The sequence below is a fragment of the Saccostrea echinata genome, unplaced genomic scaffold (assembly GCF_033153115.1).
Source record: "Saccostrea echinata isolate AGI-Se365-2 ecotype Australia unplaced genomic scaffold, CSIRO_AGI_Sech_v1 ptg000012l, whole genome shotgun sequence".
Classification (NCBI taxonomy): Eukaryota; Metazoa; Mollusca; class Bivalvia; order Ostreida; family Ostreidae; genus Saccostrea; species Saccostrea echinata.
In genome coordinates, this window is record NW_026889761.1 from 6,131,915 (window position 1) to 6,145,017 (window position 13,103).

Genomic DNA, 13,103 nt, shown 5'->3' on the forward strand with positions numbered 1-13,103 from the left:
GGAACAAATTCTGTCTTGTCTTGGTATATTAAGCCAACGTCCATTTTCAATTGGTAAATGATGGTTACGAGTTCGGAATCTCTTTAAGTCAACTTTATTATGTTTTTTTTTATGGTCTTTCTCTGTCTCTATTTACTCTCTCTCTCTTTCACCCTCTGTGGATTCACTTTACACATGTACCAATTAATGGTTTATTTTATATACTGCTTTTCAATGTTAAATGTACTTTATTATGTTTTTTTCTCTCTATTTTACTCTCTTTTTCTCTGGATTCACCTTATATATGTACCAATTAATGATCTATTTTACATACTGTTTTCAATGTTAAATGTACCAATAATTGTTATATGTACCTTGACCTATGGAGAGAACGATTATAGGCATTATGCCTGCTGTTCAATCCATTTCATTTGTAATGAATAAAATATATTTTAAACTAAACTAAGTTCGGAATCTACAAAATGTAGTTGAATCCTGATTTGATAAAATATTAAAATAGTTTTCAAACTTTAATTCGTCTTTGTATATTCTATAATTTAATGCTTTAGGTGAGGTTTGAAGAGTTGATTGCCAACTTTGCTTGAATTGATCAATTAATGCGAGTTTAACTTTCACCTTTAACCATTTTGTATTATTTGAGCTTTGTTCAAGCCAAATATTAGATAGCCCACAATTATTCAGAATATTTCCAATATTTTCAAACCAGCTGATTTTTCCTCCTATTTCTTGATTTATAATAAAGCCTAATTTATAGCATAAATTTTGCAATTTTTGTTTCTTTGCCAGTAATTAATTTTGACCAGTAAGATATCATGCGTGTTTTTATTTGAATTTCCATAGGGTATCGACCAAGCTCACCATATATCATGAAATCTGGAGTTGAATCTTTTAAATGGAGTAAAAGTTTACAGAATTTTAGATGTACCCTTTCTATAATTGCATTATTTGAAAATCCCCACACTTCACATCCATATAACAATATAGGTTGAACGATTTTATCAAACAAATCAAGTTGACACTGTATTGATAGGTTATGTAATCTTCCTTTCTTTAATACTTCATATAATGCTTTTGTTGCTTTTTCAGCTATTTTCTTTTTTGCTGTTTTAAAAGATTAATTTCATTGATAAGAAATTATTGTGAGGTAAAATTAAGCCCGATTACCATGATTCAGAATTACTCAAAATTTCGTTTGAAGTTTTCCGATTTTCCTACTACTATGCATAATATCGATGTGTATATTTTATAATGTATATATATATTTTTTTTATTCATTTTTGTTAAACCTGACATATCTATAGGTGTTTTAATATTTAATTGGTATTACGGTAAGGAAGTCATTTATTTATTTTTAGTGACATGTGCACATTACTTGATTTGTTCACAAACAGTTTAAAAAAAAAAAGTACATGAAAATATACATAATATTTAAATATATGCATTTTGTAAGTATACACCTGTGTGCTAAGATTAGCAGTGTCTGTTATAAAAAAAAAAAAAAAAAAATATTGGAAGATGTATATATATGACACCGAGATACATTTTACAATAGCATTCTTATTTTGGACATTCGTTTAAAACACGTGTTTTCAAAACAAAAAACAAAAAAAACAAAAAAAAAAAAAAAAGAAAAAGAAAAAAAAACTTTGACCGGTATTCAGAGTACAAAATTAAGCACAGTGCTATAAAAAAGGAATTTCGTCTTCTATACCATTTCTTACCCAAATTTGTTTTAAAATAAACACAAGTTTGAGTAATAATAATATGTGGATTTTGGATTGAACCCTATTGAAATGTTGTTGTATGGTATATAACACGTGTCACTCTAATAAATCATTTGCTTAGTTACTATATACCTTTGATCGTTGGAAACATTTCTACCATGATTTCTTAACAAATTTGTGCCGTAAAATTTCAGTTTTGCATTTGTTGCGTGATGTCACGCTTACATTTTGAAATTATGTGCCACAAAAATCAATTAGGATTCACTTATGGCCTGGTACTGTATATACGTGAAATTAATGTGATATCTTGGCATGTATATTTTCATTTATTAAACATGCATTTCGTTTCTTATATCAACAGTATGCGCTCAGAGGCATCTTTTCGAAAAAATTGGGTGGCCGTGAAAACGGCCGTTTGGTATATTTGAAAGTCGTACAGACTTTTTTTTTACTTGCTGGCGGACTTCTGGGTCTTCTTGGGGAGGAGCACGGCCTGGATGTTGGGCAGGACACCACCCTGGGCGATGGTCACGCCGGACAGCAGTTTGTTCAACTCCTCGTCGTTGCGGATGGCCAGCTGCAGATGACGGGGGATGATTCTGGTCTTCTTGTTGTCGCGGGCGGCGTTGCCTGCCAACTCCAAGACTTCGGCGGCCAAGTATTCAAGAACGGCGGCCAGGTACACGGGGGCACCGGCTCCCACTCTCTCGGCGTAGTTGCCCTTCCTCAGCAGACGGTGGATGCGACCCACGGGGAACTGAAGTCCGGCACGGGATGATCGGCTCTTGGCCTTTCCCTTCACCTTGCCATTGGGAGAATTCTGAAAAGAGAATTATGTTAAGCAATAAATAAATACAAATAATAACAAATACTAAAGTGCAATTATTTTACATGCAGGAAAAAATGCACATTTAAAAAAAAAGTATTATAAATTAGCTAAATCGATATATTTGGGAAACCCATAGGAAGCAATTTCATTTGGGGGAAGGGGGCACAACCTAAGATAAATTATTAGGGCATGGCGAAATCCAGAACTCTACATAGCTTGAGAGAAAACAGCTGTGTCATACAGAGACCGTAGCAATTATACACATATAATTCTTTCCGACTTAAAGCGAACTTATAGCGATCGGCAGTAAATAACACTCTGCCAAAAATATCAACCCCCACTCCTACAATCTCCTCTGGTATTTCTATATTTTCTATAATATTCTTACATCCCATCATTTATTTCAAACATTATTTTTACTTTAAAATGAAAAAAAAATTAAATACCTTAATTCGGCCAATCGGGTAGTTAGAGTGAACACACACTATTCAGTAATCTACACAAACTTCAGTACTCTATACTACTTTCCATAACAAACAAAGCCACGTGAACATCCAGAGATTTGTTCTCTCATTCCATAACCTTTTCAGTCCTTCTACTTTCCAGAGTTACTGATAGCGTGTCTTAGTTTCGCATTTCTAGTGATGCCTACATTTTTCTCACCAAGTACTTGGCCACTACACTGCTCATGCATTCCATAATTATTCTATTCATTTTTCTACATAAAATATCATATCAAACAGGGGATATCTCAGTTTTTAAAGAAATTTGACCGGGTCTATAGTACGAAACTAAAAAGCTGACTAACTCTATCAAAAGTAAGATCGGGTTCGATATTTTTGAAATTCGGAGTGGCGCCTAAATGTCAAGAAAGCCTAAAGGGTAAGTGAAAAAGTGATTGTTATGATGGTATACTTCTGCCACTACTTGTCAGATGTTTATATCAACTTTTCAGATGATTATGTCGAACTTGTCAGATAATAATCATCAACATGACTAGAAAATCTGTTTCTTACGGACAAGTATAACCGCCTTATGATTGTTGCGTTAGAATGCGATATATTTTTACAATTATATTGAATTGTCGAATATACTTGTTTCAAAGTTCGTTTTTTTTATGACAACAATCTCTGATGAATAACACTTTTTGGACATGTTTTGGATGACATACACTTTATCTATCACAGTTAAATTCACCTAAAAAGTGCAAATAAAGGATGTATTCACTATTACAAAAGAATTGACCTATAGGAGAGAACAATTTCCCGGAAAAAGTAACATTTAAAAATCAATCTTTATTTGTTGTTTTCTACCGTATATATGTCTAAATTTTTCAAATTTGAATTTTACAACTAAAATTTATTATTTACAACATCACAATAAACCTCCAAAGTTGGCCGAAACACCATTTTGTCCGTTAAAGCGTTGATTTTTGCATAAATTTTGGCCTAGAAGTCCTTCAGGGCAGGCCTGCCCCTAAATAAAATTGTGATATTTTGATAGGTTGGGATGTAAGGAATAATTTAAAATAGGATTTTTTTAGGGGCACCCTTGCCCTAGGGTCGAAATTCACAAAAAACCTACAAAAAATAAGTAAACTTGATTTTGCCAATCTGCTTCAAATTTATTCCGTGCAATCTCGTAGTCAGAATAGCTCATTTGATATATGCGCTGACTTTTAAATCGTGGGTACTTTATTTTTAAAGTCGGGGGTTCGAATCCACCTGTTGCCACACTTTTATAGTTTTAAATTTTTGCCTTTTCAAAGACTATTTTAATTTTTTTTTATACGTGTAGGCTTGTGTATGTTTCTTCAATTATCTATCCTTTATGCATTCCCATTTTTGATATAAGAAACACTAGAGAGAGATCAAATCGTAACAATCCAATATACAGTTGTCAGTCAGGCGGAACAAGTCTCAGTGTAGCACAACTTTCTCCGAGGACAAGAATAACTCACTCTGTGTTACTCGATACAGGTATTCTCGGCAGCATTGAGCTGCGATGAATTTCAATTGTATCTATATTCCTTAGAATTTAATCACATTGCTTTTATTCTGTCTGTGCTACTAGTGCTTGTCTGGGTTACATGTAGTACATGAATGTTACGTATTGCTTGAATTATTTGAGCTTAATATATTTAGAATAACATACATGTACTTTTGTTTTCAGTCAATGTTTTAAGATCTTAAGTTTTGAAACAGTAGGGCTACATATATCAGTAACTGTACTCCCTTGGATTTCATTTAGGCCTATATGATTTGCACACATTAATGGCATGTTTTTATTATATCCAACGGAAATGTGTTGTAAAATAAATAGCCTAGACATAAAAAATAGAGTTCCAGAGACAGTAGACATTACCATTATGTTCAATGAGAAGTAAAGAAAAATATCAATTATTACATTTGGAGATAACAAACTCAGAATATCAATGAAAGTGTTCCTATTAACTCTACTCACTAAAATAAAGATTTATGAAAAACAAATTGTTACATGTATTCAGCCTAATGTCATTAATCGGAACGGAAATCAACAAGCTTTTTGTAGAGAAAAAAACCAAGCCCGGTCCTATAGGTCAGATCCCTATTTGTATAGAAGTGAACCTTTATGCCGCTAAAATTAAATATCGCAGACTTTATTGCAACATTTTATATATTATGATGATTTCAATTAGGTGCAGAGACTCAGAGGATCAAATTTGAACCACTTGTAATAGTGATTTGACATCAGATTTGTCAATTTATTGTAACATACTGATTAAATGACTTATTAAAAAACGTAATTCAAATAGTTAAGGGAGGGGAATAGAGAGCCCCAAAAGTTTTTATTCTTTGACATTGATAATAATGCCAAAAAAAAAAAAAAAAAAAAATTCAGATGAGATTTAATACTTTTAGTTACGTGAAATGCTTCTTTCTATGAATAAACAAATGAAATATATCAGTTATTAACTGTGTAATAAGTATTAGTACTTGATAATCCTTGAATCAACATTAATCATATTTATTATTAAGGGGTCTTAATGACAATTATTTTACCTCTTTTGATTTCTCCCTATTTAAAATTAAATCTTTAGATGTGAATAATTTAATTCTGGTTGTAACGATGTATTTGATTGGATAAAAAAATTACTTTATATCATATAAATTGGGTTGCCTACATCACAATGACTTGCGTCAAAAACGTATTGATCCACCTGAGGTTACATTCAAATTTTGTACAAATTGTAGTCATTTTTTAAGGGTGATCATCTTTTTTTCATACACCAAATGAAGGAAAATTAAATTATAAGGAATGAATTGAAAAGTTACCCTATTTATATGGTATAAACTGGGTTGGAACAGTTTACGCTTTTTTATTTACCGCTTTGCGGTTTATAAAGCGTAAAACTGCCCCAACCCAGTTTATACCGTATAAATTGGGTAACTATTAAATTCATTCCTTAAATAATTCCTTAGGATTCACTGTGAGTGGAGCAATGTCCGTTCTGCCGTGTGTAAGTCAAACTAATTTCTGTCTTAAAAGAGGGTGTTGCAGAAACTCGTGATTATTCCCTAAATCGAGAAGGACATTTAAATACCCACAACGCTGTATAGATAAATCTACGTAGATTACTTTGTTTATACGACAGGTCTTCCCAGCGTGTTATAACAAAACATTTCACATTTTACATTTATTTCATGCATAATTTTTTTAAACATAGAAACTAACTGGCAATCTGTTGATGAACTTTTTTTCTCCATTTTCACATCACATGGTTTAGGTAAATGTACAAAGTAATATTCATTAAAATGCGGGAAAGACAACTGAAACTTATTTTCATTGCTTTTCTAAAAAATACAAAGATTAGGTACTAATAAAGATGCTCCATGCTCACATTCAGAAACAGTTTAAGTTGTTTTTCTGAGTTAAATAATACATTGAAATCACAAAACCATCTCAATACTAGTATTTAAGATAATATGATGATAATGCATGTGGACATCTTACTGACTATAATCTTGGTCCAGGTATTCCACATGAAATTTGTATTCACTGATGCTATCAAACGGGAATATAGACAATCGTCCACATTTAGTTGCCTTAGACAAAAAAGGAGAAAACTAGAATTCTATGTTTATAAACTACAGTTGAACTTAGGTATCTCGAACACGGATATCTCGAATACCATGGATATGTCGAAGTGATTGGGAAGTCCTAACCACTTATTTCTTAAGTATTTTACCCTGAGGCTCAATATCTCGAACCCTCGGATATCTCAAAGTTTTTTCTTGGTCCCATCATCTTCAAGATAACAAGGTTTGACTGTAATTGTTTGTAAATGTGAGCATGGAAACAGTAGATAATAATGTATAGTTTGTATTTAATTTGTGAAATGCACAAAAAAAAAATTAGAATGTGCTTTCCAAAACAAGTACAAAAATTGGCATAAAATTTCAGATGTATTTCTGTAGTGACCCATAATGCAATTCAATTTCCTATATTGTTTTTAACTTAGTTTCAAATGTTCAAAGAAACAAATAAAAATATTTCTAACTTCAAACTTCACATGCTGATACATATTGAGGAAAGCTATTCAACTTCATCAACTTCTTTTGACCTTGACCTTTCCTTTTACCTTTACCTCACTTCTCAAATTAGTTTTTAGCTCAAAGAAACTATTCCACATATGTAAGCTTATGCACTGATACATTATTTAGTAAGAATTTATGAACTGTGTCCATTTCTTTTTCTTTTACCATCCCAATGACCTTTAAACTTTACTATTGATTGTGTATTACACTCCATTCTAAAGAAACTATTCAAGGTATTTTCTTCAAACTTCGTACAATACATCTTTTCATGTTTCATTACTCATGAACCCTGGCCGGGGCATTCATGTCCTATGGACATAATACAATTAAGAATAAAGAGGGAATTTGTTTTTAAAATATCTTCATGAGAAGAACACTGGGGCAAAGGTGACTTAGGTGAGTGCAGTTGCCCATGGGCCTCTTGTTTTTACTAACGGTACGGTTATTAAAACTTTGTTCACTTGATTAACTACATATATTGCAGGTTTCCAAGCTCTTAAAAACCTCAACAACTTGTGAAAAAGAAATTCAATTAGGAAAGGATGGACACTCTGCCTTTTTAACGTTATGGGGCTAAGGACCAAATTCTTTATTCAACAGTTCTGGCATAATTTACAAGATTATGATTCCAGATTGTTTGCATTAAGGCTGCAAATGAATTTCAGGGCCAGAGATCTTCTAAGTCCACCCCATGACTTCAAGTTTTTCCAAGGTAAATAATCATACTTGCATGATCTACTGTTTTGGTTTTATTTCTTATTATTTATCAACAAAGTACAAATAGAAAATAGAAGCAGGATATTCCAAAGATTTCTGATATTGCTGCACAAATATCAACAGTGCGATTGTTTTCTTACTATTCATAAAGTTTTGAGTTGAAACAGGGTAAAAATTCACAGTCTGTGTAAAGTACATAAGATTTGTGAAGCAATTTTATTAATTTTTATAATACATGTATTCTCCTTAATATTATACATTGTTATACCTTTAGAAATTTGTTCCTATATAAATCAATGCTAATGAAAGTCTAACATTTCAAATGTTTTACTGAGCTGGCATAAAAAAATCGATGTTTGACTGTGGAGTGAGATATTGGACCTGTCGATGAGGTGTTGGACCACTTACGTCACATAATGGGCGGGGTCAGCTAAATCTCAATTGCATTCGTTGGTGTTCGACATAAATGTATGTCCAAAAAAAAAAGAAGATAAAATATATAAATAAAAGGTATAACAAAACATTTATTGACTGTGTTCTCGGGCAAAATGTGTTTTGTCGACCCCTCGAACCAAACTGTTTGCCTTCGGCTTAATGGCCTCAGGCAAACAGTTTGGTTCTTGGGTCCGACAAAACGCATGTTGTCCTCGAACCCAGTCAACAAATGTATATTATTTATTTAAAGTAAATACTAGTAGGATATGTCCTTGAGCTGACGCTGTTTTGTTTTGTTGATGTGTTTTATTACCTTGAGTGCTAATTATGATGTCATAATGTGCTTTAATATGTTGTGGGTACTAAGTATGTGTAAGAAAAATAATTCAAACTTTCTCTGTATAACAGATATACATTTTATGCATTTTTATTTGCTCATTTGTATAGATACACTTATACCTAGCCTTAACTCACTTGTGGCATGGCATACTGTTAGGATGATCATCTTGGTGTGCTATACCTCTCTGACCTGCCAAATGAACAGCCAAACTTGAATAGTCTGCCAAACGGGTAGCCCTCTCCCTTTGGATTGCCATTTAAAATTTATTCAGTCTGGTCATTACACTTTGGCAAGGCGTATGGTCTGCCTAATGTCCATGCCTGACATGCCATTCAGCTAATGGTGTTGAGTACTTATATCTCTTGTCATTTCAAATTCCAACCTATTTATTTCTTCTTCAAGTAATGATATTTCATTTGCGATCAAATCATTTGTGTAAGACCCCATATCAAACAATGTACCCTTGGTATCTTTCACAATGAGAGATGCTGGATCTGCAGCGTTGACAACCCTTACAATTTTGGCATAAGGTTTACAGTTTGAGCACCTTAAATACACCTAAGGATTTTTCTATTCTTCTGATTTCCATTTTTCCATCTAATTTGAAATACCAGAATTTTCCTAGCTTTATTCATTTTTCACTATCATTATTAAAAAAAAAAATCAATCCTTACAGCTCTTTGTTGTATTGTCATTATCCTTTTCTGTGCTAACTTGGGATCTAAATCATTTTATCTTTATTAACTATAAGCCCTATAGGTGATCAAATCTTCACTGATGGTGCATCTGGAGATGCACACTACAGACTTGCTTCTGATGCTGCACCTGACCTACTTTTTCAGGTGATTGAACAGTTTAAAGGTCCATTTCCAAGCAATGGTAAGCCCTATGGTTTACTGAACTTGGATTGATGATGCACCTTAAGATGCACTTTACCAGGCTGGCTTTAGAAGCTGGATCTAACCTACAATCTACACTTTCTGGAGGAGTGGACAGGTAAAAGTTTTGATAATAGGTTTTTTCTTAAGTAACTTGAAGTCCTACCTGGACTAAACTTGCATGGATGATGCATCTAGGATTCGATGCACACTACCAAATTTCAAATGTTGGGTGTGACCTACATCTATTGATAAGCATATTTATTCCCAACTAACTATAAGCCCTATCATGAATATGGTAACGAAACCTGCATGGATGATGCATCAAAGGTTGGACAATTCAGACTTGCTTCAGATGCTGGATCTGATCTACATTTTCCAGGTGAATGAACAGGTTTTTTTGAGCTGGTCTATTCACAAGTACCGGTAAGTATAAGCTCTATGTTAATGAACTTGTATTGATGATGCATCTAGGGATGTTATAGACAACATTTGTTGAGGTGAGATTTGTAATCTTTGATTACCTATATGTTTATGTGTAATAATCTGTATGGAGGTGCAATGAATGATTATTTATCTATGAAAATCTTCAAGGGTTCATATTCTAACACAAAATGATAAACATTACATCATTACATGTATACAGGTGATTGAATATATATATGAGTATATAAATTTGTAGATGACCGAGGAAGATCTAGAGGACCATAAAGGACAGATTTGCAGGTCCAGTAGAATCTGTATCTTTAGAAAGGTATATTATAGTTACTTACTTACTGTCCATGAAGTCTTTGGTGTACAAGACGGTAATGACAGGTCTGTCCACCCCGGTCTGTGTTGCTATCTTCTATAGTGTGCCCCAACTTCTCATGGTGACTACACGATCTCAGGTTCCTAAAATATAGTGTAGTCCCAACCACCTGATTACCTCCATTTGTACAAGTCTCTCTTGTGGTGATTAGGACTTTCTGCTTATAACAAAAATGTATTAAATTTTGAGATGGATCAGGAATAGGCACAGCTAAGATACAGCTAAGGCACCTTATCCATACAGATTTTTGGAAATAAGAAAATAGAAGATAAAAATGATGAAGATATTTATTCTTGTTTATCTGATAAGGAGCCACACCAAACTTTTATTTATTGGATGTTTAAAGTATCCATTAATTTTGACGTATGATTTTAGCATTCAAAGATAAGCCAATGTAAGCTCTTAATTATTTTATGTTAATTTTTTTTGTTTGTATTTTTTAAAAAAGAAATTAATTGAAATTCAATAAAGTGGAAGTCCTTTAGGTGTAAATTTTGGACAACAACACGGAATCAAAAGTTTTTAAAAAATTTTGGTTGCATTTTGGCATTTAAAATATGCTTTTAATTAATGCAGCATAAAAATATCTAGTAAGATATGTCAAAGAGATTCAGATAGATATTTAGTTTTTTTTTAATTAAAGATTATTTATATGAAAAACAATATGTGTTGATATTTTTTAAATCTACGAAAAAATCTTCAAGGAACATTCTACCTATAGAAAAGAAATATTAGACAATTATATTATTAAAGGAATTTAAAAAGAAATTGAAATGAAATTGCACAGTGTAAGAAAAATTGCTAATTTTCAAATATGGACCAATCACAAGCAAATTTAAATTGACTTTGACTGGAATAATATAAAGAGGAAATGTTTACCAATTTCAGTAATTTGGTGATTTTTGATTTTGCATTAAAATTTATGTGGAACAGTTTTGTTTCAATCAGGAATTTTTTCATCAACTTTTCTTCAACACATACATGTACACCACTCACACACACCACTCTTCTCTCCTTTGCAGGTCAAGAGGAATAACTCTTATTATTTTTAAGGACAGATTTTAACTAGGAATAATTCAATATTTTTATCATGTGTTTGTATTTGAATATTATATAAACTTTCAACTTTTTAAACATTTGTTCAAAAGAAATCAAGATATTCAAAATCTAAATTTTGACTTGAGTCTGTTCTCAGTTTATAGTTCTGGCACTGAACTTTACAGAAAAAATACAGTAGATTAGACAATATCATAAAACTATGTTTACACCATCATGGCCGGAAGGATTTTCAATTTGAATTATCTTTCAAGTTCATGAGTTTTTGTGATGGGCAGAATGTTGAAAGAATATATCGTTTCTTTTCAGGGGGTGGTGGGTTGGGGTGCTTAGGCTTTTGGTATGTCTATAATACTGCTTGCTTATATATATACATAGAATCCTAATAATTGAAGCAGAACTTATTTAAGGAATGAATTTAATAGTTAGATTTATTATACCTCTACTGTTAGTACTCTATATAGAATTAATACCGTAAACTGTTAACTGTCTATTTCCCTGAAAAGATACTATTTCCCTCATCTGATAACTACTCCCTGAAAAATCAGAGCTACTCCCTGGGACTACTCCCTCATGAATATTTATTAATTATTTTAACCAGTTAAAATGAACAGTGGGCAGAGCGTTCAAAGAATCTCGAGTCTTTGACGTAATGTCATTAGCAATGTTACTATGACGTCAAAACATTTCGACATGCAATGTCAAAATCATACTGGAATTCTAGCAAAATGAAGACAACGATAATCCTTCAAAGTGTCAGTGAAATTATTTTATATTTTTTAATAATTTTATTTTCCTCGGTATTGATGCATTAGTTATCTTACAATATATTTTAATCACATGTATTTGTGATTATTTAAATGCTTTTATATTGTTTTAAAAAATGTCTGAGTCTCTAGTTTAATAAATCTCCCATGATTGTTTCGGTATAATAAAACAGTTATGGAATGGGTACTCAGGAAATAGCAAATTTATGGCTCCCCTCGGCAAAAAACTATTTCCCTCGGCGGCTTTGCTGCCTCTGGAAATAGTTTCCTGCCTTAGGGAGCCATAAATTTGCTATTTCCCTCATACCCATTCCATAACTGTATAGTATAGTGATGGGAATCTGTAAGAATTTCATTAGCGATGATCGGGTTACTGTAACTAACTAATTATCAATTATAATCGGATGATACAAAGTCTATCAATATTTAGTAAAATAAATGGTAAGAATGGGTAAATGACTACTTTCTGTGGTGGTAGAGGTGGTCCTCCATTCATTTTCTGGAACCCAAAGTACGCCCATACCCGGAAACGTGCTTTGTTACTCAGGTATGGATACAATTGTCTGTTAGTCTGCGCCATTACCGTATATGTTACATAAGCTTATAGATAAGTCGTGGCAGGAATATTAAGCTTAAAATCTATTAGGCTTGTAAAATAAATTAAAAAAATTAACTGATTAATCGGAATAAAAATTTTGTAATTGAGCGCTTGGATTATGCCAACAATCAACTGATTTTCGATTATTATTGATTATTGGAACACCACTTGCTATATACCAAAGTTATACTGTCTTACCTGGGCTGATTTTATAAACCACAAAGCAATGAATCTTATTCATTTGTTGTAAAAATGTTGAAATTCAATTCTATAATTTAAAAAAAAAAAATCAGTTTCTTCATACATAGCACAGTATATATTAGTTAAATTTTGTCATTGTTTTTTTTTTTTTTGAAATTAATTCATTTGCG

At 32.3% G+C, this 13,103-nt stretch overlaps 1 protein-coding gene across 1 annotated transcript; it reads right to left on the bottom strand.

Annotated features, from left to right (window-relative positions):
- Positions 1–2,148: 2,148 nt before the first annotated feature.
- Positions 2,149–3,252, bottom strand: LOC133185722 (histone H2A-beta, sperm-like). Its single transcript, XM_061321021.1, has 2 exons — positions 3,217–3,252; positions 2,149–2,544 (listed from the first exon to the last, which is right to left on the bottom strand). The coding sequence occupies exons 1-2, from the start codon at positions 3,250–3,252 to the stop codon at positions 2,173–2,175; spliced, it is 408 nt and encodes a 135-aa protein (XP_061177005.1). The 3' UTR covers positions 2,149–2,172.
- Positions 3,253–13,103: the final 9,851 nt, after the last annotated feature.

Coding starts and splice junctions, on each gene's coding strand:
- LOC133185722 (XM_061321021.1), bottom strand. CDS start 3,252: ATGGAATGCATGAGCAGTGTAGTGGCCAAGTACTTG. Junction 2,545..3,216: donor GTGTAGTGGCCAAGTACTTG/GTGAGAAAAATG, acceptor TTCTCTTTTCAG/AATTCTCCCAATGGCAAGGT.